This window comes from Danio rerio, chromosome 23, assembly GCF_049306965.1.
Source record: "Danio rerio strain Tuebingen ecotype United States chromosome 23, GRCz12tu, whole genome shotgun sequence".
In the NCBI taxonomy this organism is placed as follows: Eukaryota; Metazoa; Chordata; class Actinopteri; order Cypriniformes; family Danionidae; genus Danio; species Danio rerio.
The window spans coordinates 1,417,501-1,433,253 of NC_133198.1; the positions used below are offsets into that span (position 1 = coordinate 1,417,501).

The 15,753-nt window shown below is 34.3% G+C and overlaps 1 protein-coding gene across 22 annotated transcripts in view; it reads left to right on the forward strand.

The window, feature by feature from the left end:
• utrn (utrophin) overlaps positions 1-15,753 on the forward strand; it is a 311,025-nt gene that overhangs the window by 175,706 nt on the left and 119,566 nt on the right. For 2 of the 22 annotated variants that reach the window (XM_073939635.1, XM_073939637.1), the window contains exon 1: positions 6,805-9,689. The exons of the other annotated variants lie outside the window; for them this stretch is intronic. In XM_073939635.1, the coding sequence (XP_073795736.1) occupies positions 9,636-9,689 (54 nt within the window). In that variant the 5' untranslated portion in view covers positions 6,805-9,635. Of the gene's footprint in view, positions 1-6,804; positions 9,690-15,753 lie in introns of those variants that run through there. 22 annotated transcript variants of the gene reach the window in all.

Here is a 15,753-nt window from a genome sequence, read left to right on the forward strand (position 1 = left end):
ATATGTAATCAAATCATATAACCTCTTTATCACAAAATACCAGCACAGACAGCAAACATAAGCAAGTACGCTTGAAGACTGGTCCTGATTTTCTTTTCAGGAGCAGTTCTGAATGTTTCAGTAGAGAAGAAGTTCAGCGTTTGAACATTTCTAAAGACGTGCTCAACTGAGGATTCCCTCATTCGGCAAACTCATACTGTAGAAACAAATGACTGTGAGGATGGAGAGAAGCTCCTAAGATGCTACAACCTTGGATTTTTAGAGTATTATGACATGTTTGATTATTATATTCCAATGTATAAAAGCTTTGCTCAGACAAACAGCCTTACATAAATAAGAAAATCTCCCCCACACCATTACACCACCACCACCAGCCTGAACCGCTGATACAAGGCAGGATGATCCATGCTTTCATCGTGTTGACGGCAAATTGTGGGCCGAGCATCTGAATGTGTCAGCAGAAATGGAGACTCATCAGAGCAGCAACGTTTCTCCAATCTTCTATTGTCCAGTTTTGGTGAGTCTGTGTGAATTGTAGCCTCAGTTTCCTGTTCTTAGCTGACAGGAGCGGCACCCGGTGTGCTCTTCTGCTGCTGTAGTCCATCCGCCTCAAGGTTGGACGTGTTGTGTGTTCAGAGATGCTCTTCTGCAGAGCTCAGTTGTAACGAGTGCTTATTTGAGTTACTGTTGCCTTTCCATCAGCTGGAACCAGTCTGGCCATTCTCCTCTGGCCTCATCAACAAGGCATTTGCGCCCACAGAACTGCCGCTCACTGGATATTTCCTCTTTGTCGGAGCATTCTCTGTAAACCCTAGAGATGGTTGTGCGTGAAAATCCCAGTAGATCAGCAGTTTCTGAAATACTCAGAGCAGCCCGTCTGGCAGCAACAACCATGCCATGATTAAAGTCACTTAAATCCCCTTTCTTCCTCCTTCTGATGCTCAGTCTGAACTGCAGCAGATCAGCTTGACTATGTCTACATGCCTAAATGCATTGAGCTGCTGCCCTGTGATTGGCTGATTAGAAATTTGCGTAAACAAGCAGTTGGACAGGTGTACCTAATAAAGTGGCCGCTGTTTGTATAACAAACTGTCATAGGACAGCAGACATGAGGAGACTATAAACAAGAGCAAATTAAGCAATAACAGAGGAATATACAAAGACAAAGACAGATAATGACAGGAAATATGAGTGCTTGACCTGAGAAAACTCGAGCCGAGCAAAACATACAAGACATGACAGGACTAGTGTCTGGGCACTGCCAGCAAAACAAGAGTCAAGGACAGATTTATTCACGTCATCTCATACTTCAGTTTCTCATTAAATCTTCTGACCAATCAAATGCTCTCTAGTGTCTGACATGCCCCGCCCCATTCTTCCCATTGGCTGTTTATTTGATGCACTTGAGCTCGACCGCTCTCACTGGCAGAGATGTGAGAAAACAACACAGTATTGGCTGTTCTTTAAAAGGGGAGGAGCTATGCCATGCTCCGCCCTCTTTTCATTAATTTCTAAGCACTTCACAGGGGGTTTCCATAATGCAGTTTACCTCACAGAGGTAACTTTACAATAGACCTGCTTTACATTCATTATGTGTACGGCAGCTCTGCTAATGAAAGCTCACAGGCCTTTTCTTATTGCTTTCCTTGAGGACAGCGTCTCTGAGGATGATTTCAGTCTCAAACACACAGATCAGCAAGTCAGGGCTTTTACAGACGGATAATTCAGATGGAGATGAACACATTCAGCCATCTGCTTTACTGATGACGTCTGCTCTATATAGTTTAGTCACACTCCAGCGAAAGAGAAGGAGAAAATCAGATTTTTACTACCAGATTGGTAGTAGAAATGAAAAATGCTTGTGATTGCGCAATATATTGTTTCAGCATCGATATCGCAATGTGTGCATTGCAAGATATTCAGTGTTCAATATATACAATTGGAGTCAGAAATATTCGCCCTCCTGAATATATTCCCCCAATTTCTGTTTAATGGAGAGCAGATTTTGTTCAACACATTTCTAATCATAATAGTTTTAATAACTCATCTCTAATAACTGATTTCTTTTATATTTGCCATGATGACAGCACATAATATTAAATAATAGCATACACATACATTAACACACACATATACACACACATTAATACACATTAACAAACACATACACATATACACACACATGAATACACATATACACACATTAGTACACACGTTAACATACACATACAATAAAACACACACATACACATATACACACACATTAATACACACATTAACATACACATACATTAAAACACACACATACACATATACACACACACATTAATACACATATTAACATACACATACATTAAAACACACACATACACATATACACACATTAATACACATATTAACATACACATACATTAAAACACACACATACACATATACACACACATTAATACACACATTAACATGCACATACATTAAAAACACACATACACATATACACACACACATTAATACACATATTAACATACACATTAACACACACATACACATCTACAAACACACACTAATACACATATTAACATACACGCATTAACACACACATACACATACACACACATTAATGTATACACACACGCATTAACGCACACATTAATACACACATTAACATACACATACATTAAAACACATACACATCTACAAACACACACTAATACACACATTCACATACACACACATACACGTATACAAACATTAAAACACACATTAACATACACACACACATGGATACACACTAATACACATAATAACACACATACACACACATTAGACACACATTAACACTCACAAATACATTAACATGCACACATTAACAAACACATACACATGTACACACATACACACATGAATACACACATACATACACATTTATACACACATATACACACATTAACACACACATACACACATACTAATACACATATTAACACACACATATACTTACACATTAATACACACATTAACATACACAAATACATTAACACACACACACACACACAGCAATGTGATGGAGTAGATTTCTGTGCGGGTTTTTCCAACAAACATCTGATGTACGTCCACATCTGCACTTCACTGATAAGCGTGTGTGTGTGTGTGTGTGTGTGTGTGTGTGTGTGTGTGTGTGCATGCGGATTCATGTTTTCATGCTCTCCTAATAGAGTTTAGGTGTTTATGAATGTGTAAGGATGTGTGTGTGTGTGTGTGTGTGTGTTCCTCTAGTGTCTTCAGTGTTGTTCTGCAGTCGGTGTTTGACAGTTTGCTTCATCAGTCGCTCTAATCATCTGCAGTTCTTCTGTTTGCGCACACACTCATCCGCATGTGTTAACTCCTCATCTATTATCTTACACGCATTCATATCCTAATTTGATTGTAATCCAGGAGGGTTTGTTTACACACACACACAAACACACACGTGCGACTTTGCACACATCAAGCGTGCTGCGCTGGATATTCATTATGTAAATGCACTAATGAAGTAAAGGCACTTCAAAGGGTTTGGCTCATGAATATTCAGAATTGTCTTCTGTCGTTGCTCCTGGCTGCTTTAAAGTGTGTGCAGTGTGTGTGTGTGTGGGTTTGTGTGTGTGTGTGTGTGTTTGTTCGGACCACATGGCCTTTGACAATCTGACTTTATGTGTTTAGACAAGCCACGATAGAGCCCATATGTGTCTTATGAATTTCAAAGGAAACGTAACTATCACACACACACACACACACACACACACACACACACACACACACACACACTGAACAAGGTTGTTTAACTCAGAATTTGGTGACAAATAGGGGAAAAAAATTTAATTTATTGCTTAATTTTTAAGTGAAACTTTTATTTCTGTGCATTTGAGTCAGATATGGCCTTTTAGCTTTATTTTAAAAATATTGCTAAAACATTTTAATAACACACATACGGTTATTTAATTAACAAACAGAATTACTCAGCCAAGAATAAAACATTGTGGGTATTAAACCACAAAATATTTCAAAGCAATGACGCCACATTTCATGCATACCAAGTATTGTCGGTCATCTCTGACTCACGTCTCCATAAATCTAATTTCATTAGTAAAAAAAATTAATTATTCTGCAAAATATGTTTTATTAGTGTATATTAGTGATATATTAGTCAATCATATTACTGAAATTATTATAAAAAGGGAATAAATGTATATCCAAAGGCATTTGTAAATAGACTCATGGGCTAAATAATCTGCAGATTTCTTCTTATTAGTGACAGATTTCTGACACATCTAATTAACTTCACAGCAAAGAGGCTTTATTGTTTACGATATTAGCAGTTAATTGATCTAATAATAAGAGCAGTTTATCACTGGATTGACTTACAGAATCTGCAATATTTCATTTATGTCACTGCAAGTCACAATATCTGCACATTTATGGATGGGAAATATTAATCACCTTAATTATTGGCAGAATGTACTTTGTTTAAATGTATTTACTCACTGTAAAACAAAAAGTGGTGGTTGACTTGACTTAAATAAATCAGTAAATCCGTTGCTTTTAAAGCGATTAGTTGACTTTACAATAATGAGTAAACCTGTTGCTTTTAAAGTGTTTAGTTGACTTTTCTTAAAATAAGTGAGTAAACCTGTTGCTTTTAAAGCGATTAGTTGACTTTATTTATAATAAGTGAGTAAACCTTTTGCTTTTAAAGCGATTAGTTGACTTTATTTATAATAAGTGAGTAAACCTTTTGCTTTTAAAGCGATTAGTTGACTTGACTTAAAATAAATAAGCAAACCTGTTGCTTTTAAAGCGATTAGTTGACTTTACTTAAAATAAATGAGTAAACCTGTTGCTTTTAAAGCGATTAGTTGACTTGACTTAAAATAAGTGAGTAAACCTGTTGCTTTTAAAGCGATTAGTTGACTTGACTTAAAATAAGTGAGTAAATCTGTTGCTTTTAAAGCGATTAGTTGACTTTATTTATAATAAATCAGTAAACCTGTTGCTTTTAAAGCGATTAGTTGACTTTATTTATAATAAATCAGTAAACCTGTTGCTTTTAAAGCGATTAGTTGACTTTATTTATAATAAGTGAGTAAACCTGTTGCTTTTAAAGCGATTAGTTGACTTGACTTAAAATAAATAAGCAAACCTGTTGCTTTTAAAGCGATTAGTTGACTTGACTTAAAATAAGTAAGTAAATCTGTTGCTTTTAAAGCGATTAGTTGACTTTATTTATAATAAATCAGTAAACCTGTTGCTTTTAAAGCGATTAGTTGACTTTATTTATAATAAGTGAGTAAACCTGTTGCTTTTAAAGCGATTAGTTGACTTGACTTAAAATAAGTGAGTAAATCTGTTGCTTTTAAAGCGATTAGTTGACTTTATTTATAATAAATCAGTAAACCTGTTGCTTTTAAAGCGATTAGTTGACTTTATTTATAATAAGTGAGTAAACCTTTTGCTTTTAAAGCGATTAGTTGACTTGACTTAAAATAAATAAGCAAACCTGTTGCTTTTAAAGCGATTAGTTGACTTTACCTAAAATAAGTGAGTAAACCTGTTGCTTTTAAAGCGATTAGTTGACTTGACTTAAAATAAGTGAGTAAACCTGTTGCTTTTAAAGCGATTAGTTGACTTTATTTATAATAAGTGAGTAAACCTTTTGCTTTTAAAGCGATTAGTTGACTTGACTTAAAATAAATAAGCAAACCTGTTGCTTTTAAAGCGATTAGTTGACTTTACCTAAAATAAGTGAGTAAACATGTTGCTTTTAAAGCGATTAGTTGACTTTACTTAAAATAAATGAGTAAACCTGCTGCTTTTAAAGCGATTAGTTGACTTTACCTAAAATAAGTGAGTAAACATGTTGCTTTTAAAGCGGTTAGTGACTTTACATTATTAATTGAGTAAACTTTTAAGTAAATGATCTGTGCGTGATTATAAAAAATGAGTTAAATCAACTTTACAGTTCCAAAATTTAGTGTGTTTACTCTCTTATTTTTTAAGTAAAGTGAAATAATCACCGTTTACAGTGTATTGATCAACAGTCATCCTCTTCTTAGGATATTTTTTTGTAACGTTTTAGTTTGATCCACTTCAAATGTTGATTACAAAATGTCTAAAAATGTCCATCAGATGTTTGCACGCAGATATAAAAGTAACAGAGGCTGCCTCTCTCGCCATCACATGATGTGCAGTTACGTGTGTGTGCTGATCTGCTCTTATCTTGGTCCTGCTCATATGAGAGATTCACCGCTGCGGGCTTTCACTGATGCTGAAAAACCGAGACTGTACTTCATCAAACTCTGCGTCTCTCCCGCTTTCACCTTGTTGCAGAACAGACCTCTGTTTGGGGGGATTTTGGACTCTTTCACGCTGGGGCCCTACAGGAAGTGGGTGTGAGTGACTGTGTGCGTGATTATGTGTGGGGGGTGGGTGTGTGCATGCGTGTGTACTTGTTTTAATATTCCAGTGGGGACTTAAACCTGAATACACACAGACTTATGGGGACTTGTGTCACTGTGTGGATCAAAATTTAAGTAAACATGCTTATAAATCAGACATGATGAAGTAGTATGCAGATGTAAAAGTGTCCTGTGAGGGTTTATACAGTTTGTACTGAAACATCATTATGCCTACCAGAGTCCCCATCGGGATATAGGAACAAGTGTGTGTGTATGTGTGTTAGTCTGGAGTGGAAGGAAAGAGGAGGGGAAACAGGGGATGCTGAATAAAATAATAAACAGCTGCCACTGGAGGGAAAGACAGGAGAGAAAGAGAGAGAGAGAAGCCAGCAGTCAGTGTAGAGATCAGCGCTGGAGGAGCAGTGTTCAGCCGGAGACTTTGAATCAAACTTTCGGAAGTTCTGCGGGGGGCTAATACTTGCACACAAAGAGAAAACCCTGATCTCATCTTACGAAATGAGCAGAAACGTTGTTTTTTGTTGGGAAAGATTGACTCGTTTTCAGCTCATCTCCATCGTGCGGTCTAGATTTGGAGATGTTCTCCTCTAAAACTGGATCTACTTCTGTCTCTTGAACATGCTTTTTTTCAGACTTTCAGTCTAGATTCGGAGACTTCCCCCTCCAAGTTTGATCTTCTGTCTCTTTAATGTGTGTTTTTTCGCCTTTTGGTCTAGTTATGGAGATGTTTTACTCCAAAACAGGATCTTCTTCCATCTCTTAGACGTGTGTTTTTCCTGTTTAGGTCCAAATCTGGAGATCTTCCCTTGATATTGGATCTACTTCGATCTCTTAAACGTGTGTTTTTTTTAATCTTTCATTCTGCATTTGGAGACGTTCTCCTCAAAGTTTGAACATCTCTCTCTTAAATGTGTGTTTTTTCACCTTATAGTCTAGATATGGAGATGTTCTTCTTGATATTGGATCTACTTCAGTCTCTTTAACGTGTGTTTTTGATCTTTCTCTGTAAATCTGGAGATCTCCTTCTTGATATTGGATCTACTTCTGTCTCCTGAATGTGGTGTTTTGCATCTTTCAGTTTAGATTTGGAGACGTTCTCCTCGAAATGGGGTCTACTTGTCTCTTCAACATGTGTTTTTCATCTTTCAGTCTGAATCTAAAGATGTTCTCCTGAAAAGCGGGATCTTCCTCTGTCTCTTAGATGTGTGTTTTTCGTCTTTCAGTCTAGATTTTGAGATGTTCTCCTCTAAATTAGATCCTCTATCTCTTAATTGTGTTTTTCGTCTTTCAATCTGGAGATGTTCTCATTGAAACTGGATCTTTTTCTGTTGCTTAAATTGGTATTTTTTATATTTTAGTCTAAATCTTTAGACACTCTTCTCAAAATTGGATCTTCTTGGATCTCTTAAATGTGTGTTTTTCATCTTTTACTCTAAATCTGGAGACGTTCTCCTCAAAATTGGACGTTCCTCTGTGTCTTAAATGTGTGTTTTTCATTGTTTTGTCTAGATTTGGAGATTTTCTTCTTGATATTGGGATTTCTTTCTCTCAGATGTGTGTTTTTCATCTTTCAATGTAAATCTGGAGATGCTCTCCTCAATATTGGATCAACTTCAGCCTCTTGAGCATGTTTTTTTTTCGTCTTTTGATCTAAATCTTAAGATGTTTCTCTTTAAAATGAGATCTTCTGCCTCCCAAATGTGTGTTGTTCATCTTTTAGTCTAAATCTAAATCATTCTCCTCACAAATCTACATCCATCTCTTAAATGTGTGTTTAAATCTGGAGAAGTCCTCTTCAAAACTGGATCTTCGTCTATCTCCTAAATGTGTCTTTCAGCCTAGATTTAGAGATGTTCTCCTCAAAAACAGATGGTCTTCTGACTCTTAAATGTGTGTTTTTCATCGTTCAGTCTAGATTTGAAGACCTCCTTTGTGAAATTGGATCTTCGTCTATCTCCTAAATGTGTTTTTGATCTTTCAGCCTAGATTTAGAGACGTTCTCCTAGAAAATAGATGATCTTCCGACTCTTAAATGTGTGTTTTTCATTGTTCAGACCAGCTTTGAAGACTTTCTTCATGAAATTGGACCATTTTGAGACTCCTAAATGTGTTTTCGGATCTTTCAATCTAAATCCGGAGACGTTCTCCTCCAAACTGAATCATCTTCTGACTCTTAAAAGTGCTTTTCGTCTTTCGTTTTCATCTTTCAGTCTAAATCTGAAAGACGTTCTCCTTCAAAATTGGATCTACTGCTGACTCTTAAACGTGTTTCAGTCTAAATCTGGAGACGTTCCCCTCAAAACTGAATCATCTACAGTCTCTTAATCGTGTGTTTTTCGTCTTTCAGTCTAGATTTGAAGATGTTCTTCTCAAAACTGGATCTTTTTCTGTAACTTAAACGTGTTTTTTTGTTTTCGTCTTTTAATCTATATCTTTACGTCTTTTGAGTTCTCCTCAAAATTGGCTTTTTAGACTCCTAAACATGTTTTTTTATTGTTTTAGTTTGACTTTAGAGACATTCTCCTCAAAATCAGATCTTCTTTACTCTCTTAAATGTGTGTTTTTGATCTTTCAGTCTAAATCTGGAGACGTTCTCCTCAAGACTGGATCTTCTTTGCTCTCTTAAATGTGTTGTTTTGTCTTTTGTTTCCTCTTTCAGTCTAAATCTGGAGACGTTCTCCTCTTAAATGTGTTTCAGTCTAAATGTGCAGATGTTCTCCTCGAAACTGAATCATCTACAGTCTCTCAATCGTGTGTTTTTTGCATGAAGACGTTGATTCAGACCTCCGTGCCAGCCCGATCCAAACAGAGGCTCTTTTTTTCACACGAGTAATTGATCACGAACGCTTGCCTGAGGGTCACAGAAACCTGGAGGAGGAACAAGACGCTCTGTGTGTGTTTTCATGAACGCAGCAGCTAAATCATCTCCAGGTCATTGAATGGATGTTTGGTGGAATCCCGAATCTGTGAATGTTTCCTCCAGCGTTCAGGCCTTATTCAGCACTGGAGTATGAGTCTGTCTGTGTGCAGATTTTGGGTTCGGGAGCTCGGATCAGACACTGTACATCGTGCACAGATGTTCCTGCATATAATAATCATAATGATGATAAGCTGTGTTGTGCGCTCGTGGACCTCCAGGGGATTTAACAAGGCTGGCTTTTCGTGTGGTTTTGGGATGTGAGAGAAATCATGATGATCGGTCTGAACCTCAGCTTGCAGGAGCTGCTGGAGAAGTTCGAGGAGGTATTTTCATATTGGACAGTGTGTGTGTGTGTGTGTGTGTTTGTGTGTGTGTGTGTGAGTTTACACTGACATATGCATGTGGGGGGAGCATGTACTGACAGATGCTCGCTATATCTGAATCTTTAACAGAATTTTAGTAGTTTATTTGTGATGATCTGAAACATTTTTATTTTTAAATATTATTTTTTTATTTTATTTGAGAAGTTACATTACCTACATAAACATGTATTTAAGGATTAGCAACATTTAGTTATCAGGGTGTCATTATCTAAATGAACAACAACAGCAACAACGGAGATTGTTATCTGAAACAGTCATGAACTGAAATAAAGCATGTTACTTTACTGAAAGATTTAGACACCAAAACTTTAATATGGATAACACATTCTGCTTTTTGTGTGTGAGATCATTCACGTGTGTGTGCGTGTCCGTATTTATCTGTGTACATGCTTGTGTATATACTGATCTGTGTGTTGGTAGTTGGCAGAGGGTAAATGATACCATTTCCTGATCTGTAAAGAAAGTCCTGGAAGGGCCGATCTGTGAACTCTTCTCAGTTTTCCACAGTGAACGCAGTGTTAGTCTCTCTGGATAAAATAATAAAAATCATCTGCTGTCTGTACATAAACTGCTTCTGGGTAGGAGAGAGAGAGGTTTCAAAACACTCTCGGGTTTACAGAGGATCTCCACCTGTGGAAAAAAGCCTGAAGATATTCACACTCTAAATAAAGAAGTAAATACACGGACAGACAGAAGCATGAACAATATGGTATATAGGTAAAATACAGAATAAATTAAATAAATAAATAAATAAGAAAAGAAAAAAACAGGAATTGGTGATATGGGATGGGTAAAAATACAGAATCAACGGATGAATAAATAAATAAATAATTTAAAAAAATGAATGATTGATTGAATAAATAAATAAGTGAATAAATAAATAAATAAATAAATAAATAAATAAATGAATAAGAAATAAATCACAAACAAAGGAAATAATAGATATAGGTAAAAATACAGAATACATATATCAATAAATCAGAAAAACAGTGAACAAAGGTAATATAGGAAATAGATTAAAATACTGAATACATAAATAAATAAATACTTAGGAAGCGGAAAAAAATCATGATCAAAGGTAATATGTGATATAGGTAAAATGACAGAATAAACAAATAAATAAATACATAGAGGTAATATGAGATCTAGGTAATAATACAGAATAAATAAATAAATAATTAAATACATAAATAGAAACCAGAAAAAGGGTAATATATGAAATAAACAAACAAACAAACAAACAAATAAACAAACAAATAAACAAATAAACAAATAAATAAATAAATAAACAAATAAATAAACAAATAAATAAATAAATGAGCAAAAAAGGGTAATATGTCATCTAGGTAGAAATACAGAATACATAAAAATAAATAAATAAACAAATTAGTAAAAAAGGGTCATTGTGATTTATATATAATAATAAATGAATAATTAAATAAATAAATAATAAACAAGAAAAACATTATGAACAAATGCAATATGGGATATAGTTAATAAATAAATAAACAAACAAATAAATACATAAATAAATTAACAAGCAAAACATAATGAACAAAATGTAATATGGCATATAGTTAAAAAATAAATAAATAAATAAGCAGAAAAGGACAGTATGTAATATAGGTAATAATAAATCAATCAATAAATAAATGAGCAGAAAAGGATCATATGTGATATAGGTAATAAATAAATAAATAAATAAATAAATAAATAAATAAATAAATAAATAAATAAATAAACAAATAAAGAAAAACATAAACAGATGTAATATGGGATATAGTTAATAAATAAATAAATTAATTATTTAATAGAAAGCAAAAAATGTAATATGTGACGTAGGTAGTAATGCAGAATAAATAAATAAATAAATAAATAAATAAATAAATAAATAAACAAGAAAAACATAAGCAAATGCAATATGGTATAAATGAAGTATATGGAATACATAAGTAAATAAGAAAAAAATAAATAAAAGCAGAAAAAACATGAACAAATGTAATCTGGGATATAGATAAATTACAGAATCAATGAATAAATAAACAAATAAGTATAAAAAAAGCAGAAACAAAATCATGAACAAATGTAAAGTAGGATATAGGTAAAAATACAGAGCAAGGGAATTTACATGATGTTTGAGGCTCAGAGTATGTCATCTCGACACAAGTACACTGCAGTTAATGCATAGTGTCATCCGTCAGCCCACAGCTACATTATTTACAACCTATTAACAGTTTTAGCTTAAAAAATACTACTTAGCCTCTTATTAATAGCTACTAATGCAGTAGTTGGGTTTGGGTATTGGGATGTAAAATAAGATCATTCTCTATACGTGTTAATAAATGGTTCATATCTCGATAATAGGCAGGTGATAAGCCAGTAGCAAATGGTGTAAATTGTTATTTAAACTGAAACCTTACTTAACCTATTCTTTTACCTCGTCTTTCTCTCTCTGTCTCTGGTTTTCTGGGTTCAATCAGAGCCGGCTGAACGACAGCTCTGGGGAGTCTTTATAATCGAGAAGCAATTATTTAACTTTATTAACGAGAAAAGCTTTTTTATTGCCTCGTTTAATAGGTCAGACTGGCAGAGGAGGGAGTTTCAGTGTGTGTGCGGGGATCGTGCCCGGATTGATCACAGTTAAATATTTCATTAAGAACTATAACAGACGAACAGCGACAGTGGAACCCAGCACAGATTGACTGCATGCTGATCTGTGTATGTATGTGTGTGTGTGTGTGTGTGTGTGTGTGTCACCTAAATCATGTTTAAGCATACACACATTAGCTCAGCTACAAGGTGCTATGCAATGGAAGTCTGGATATACCTAGGCATAGCTGAATAATAAAGCTCAGTACATAGAGATGGCATGCTGTGAGCCTCAAACACCTCGTACAATGCTGTGAGTGTAAAATCCCAGTGAAAAACAGGCCAATTATAACAAAACACTGACTATGATGATCTACATGGGTCATTAATATGCATGCCCCAGGCTGCGTTTGATTGGCTACTATGTTTCCTAGTGAGATTACTTACTAATATATATATATATATATATATATATATATATATATATATATATATATATATATATATATATATATATATATATAAATATATTTTATATATATATATTTTTTTTTTACTCCTTATTTTGAAGTTTATCATACTTAATATGAATGTGGAAGTCTTATTTTGAAAATAGGAGAGTCTTAAGGGAGCAGTTGTATGACACAGGCAGTGTTCGCAGCTTATCAAGATGCAAAATGCAGGATATACAGATTCTACATGTATTCATTTTAAGTTAAATGTTAGTTTGCTGTGTCTGTTTAGTCTCTTTCTGTTTGTTTTGTCTGTTTAATTATGCTTTGTTTGTCACGTCTTGCTTTCTGTTTTATTTTGTGTCTGTTTGTTTGTTTTGTCTGTTTAATTTTGCTTTGTTCTCTCGTCTTGCTTTGTGTTTTATTTTGTGTCTTTCTGTTTGTTTTGTCTGTTTAATTTTGCTTTATTTTCGTCTTGCTTTGTGTTTAATTTTGTTTCTATTTGTTTGTTTTGTCTGTTTAATTTTGCTTTATTTTCGTCCTGCTTTGTGTTTAATTTTGTTTCTTTTTGTTTGTTTTGTCTGTTTAATTTTGCTTTATTCTCGTCTTGCTTTGTGTTTAATTTGGTCTCTTTTTGTTTGTTTTGTCTGTTTAATTTTGCTTTGTTTGTCACTTCTTGCTTTGTGTTTTAATCTGTGTCTGTTTGTTTGTTTTGTCTGTTTAATTTAGCTGTTTTCTTGTCTTGCTTTGTGTTTAATTTTGTCTCTTTTTGTTTGTTTTGTCTGTTTAATTTTGTTTTGTTCTTGTCTTGCTTTGTGTTTAATTTTGTCACTTATTGTTTGTTTTGTCTGTTTAATTTAGCTGTTTTCTCGTCTTGCTTTGTGTTTATTTTGTCTCTTTTTGTTTGTTTTGTCTGTTTAATTTTGCTTTATTCTCGTTTTGCTTTGTGTTTAATTTAGTGTCTTTTTGTTTATTTTGTCTGTTTAATTTTGTTTTGTTCTTGTCTTGCTTTGTGTTTAATTTTGTCACTTATTGTTTGTTTTGTCTGTTTAATTTAGCTGTTTTCTCGTCTTGCTTTGTGTTTATTTTGTCTCTTTTTGTTTGTTTTGTCTGTTTAATTTTGCTTTATTCTCGTTTTGCTTTGTGTTTAATTTAGTGTCTTTTTGTTTATTTTGTCTGTTTAATTTTGTTTTGTTCTTGTCTTGCTTTGTGTTTAATTTTGTCACTTATTGTTTGTTTTGTCTGTTTAATTTTGCTTTGTTCTCTCGTCTTGCTTTGTGTTTATTTTGTCTCTTTTTGTTTGTTTTGTCTGTTTAACTTTGCTTTATTCTCGTTTTGCTTTGTGTTTAATTTTGTGTCTTTTTGTTTATTTTGTCTGTTTAATTTTGTTTTGTTCTCTCGTCTTGCTTTGTGTTTATTTTTTGTCTCTTCTTGTTTGTTTTGTCTGCTTAATTTTGCTTTGTTCTCTCGTCTTGCTTTGTGTTTAATTCTGTGTCTTTTGTTAGTTTTGTCTGTTCATTTTTCACATCGTATTTGATCTCTATCATTTCTGACGCGTGTTGTTTCAGCACACACACAGTCTCCTCTGTTGTATTTTTTCATTGGTATTCTGCTGTATTTTCTTGAAAGGATTGACAGAGAGTTAAACAGCAGAAGACACTTAACAAATGAACTGGAAAAGACCCAAACCTCCTCCTTCTGTCCTCTACTCAACATGCCTCAATCTGTCAAACTCAGATTCACGCTAGCTTCATTAGCATCACCACGCTGCAGTGTTTACAGAGAAATCATCCTTACAAATAACACATAAACATAATTGTATTTTAATTATGCTCTCTGTCTGAAATAATCTCACGGGACGTCCTTAGACTGCATAATCTAAGGCTGATGTACCATAATGAAATCATAAATCCCCCTAAAGTCACGTTAGGTACGCTTGACTGATAAATGTAGCAGCGCTGACACTTTTGACTGACAGGGAGTGCTGCAGACATTTCAGAAGTAAACTTTGAAGGCAGTCTGATGTTAAGTTTTGCTATTAAACTTCTTGCAGTTCTCTGAGAAATGCATCTGATAGCACAGTTTGTGAAGCTCCGTTATATAAGGACTGAATCCTGAAACTTTTATGTGTTTTTTCATAATATGTATTCAGCTAAATGGCAACATGGTGGCTAGCACTGTCACCTCACAGTAAGAAGGTTGTTGGTTCGAGTCCCAGCTGGGTCATGGTATTTCTGTGTGGAGTTTGCATGTTAAACACATGTGCTATAGGTCATCTGAGAAAACTAAATTGGCCATCAGCTTCTCACTCTCTGAGGAGTGTCATTCAAGTCTTTTAAGATGCACTCGGTCAGAAGACAATCGCCTGTGATATGAAGTCATTTTGCTTTTGATTGTCATCATGATTTGAGCCTATTGTTATAATGATATTTATACAATATAGTTATAAAGATATTAATACATGATCAAACTAGTGTGCAGCTTGAGCAAAACTAACACTTAAATTATTTTGAATTTGGTTTTGTAGTTCGGGCCTAAAGAAAGGTTTGTTGCCGTTCATTTGATTGAATATACAGTTGAAAGCAGAAGTTTACATACACTCTAAAAAAAGGAGCATAACCATTTATTTAAAAATGCCTGATGGTAAATCATACTAAACGTTTACTACTTTAGGTCTGTTAGGATTACCTGAATCATTTGCATTTGCTAAATGCCAGAATAATGAGAGAAATATTTTTTGAAATATTTTTTATAAATTTCTAGACAGTCAAAAGTTTACACACATTTCCTTGGAATTTTTTTAACCTTTGCTGTACAACTTTAGTGAAATGTTTTGGGTCTCCTTCCACAAGCTTCTCACAATAGTTTGCAGGAATTGTGGCCCATTCCTCCTGGCAGAATTGCTGTAACTGAGTCAGATCTGTAGGCTGTCTTGCTCGCACAAGCTTTTTCAACTCTGCCCA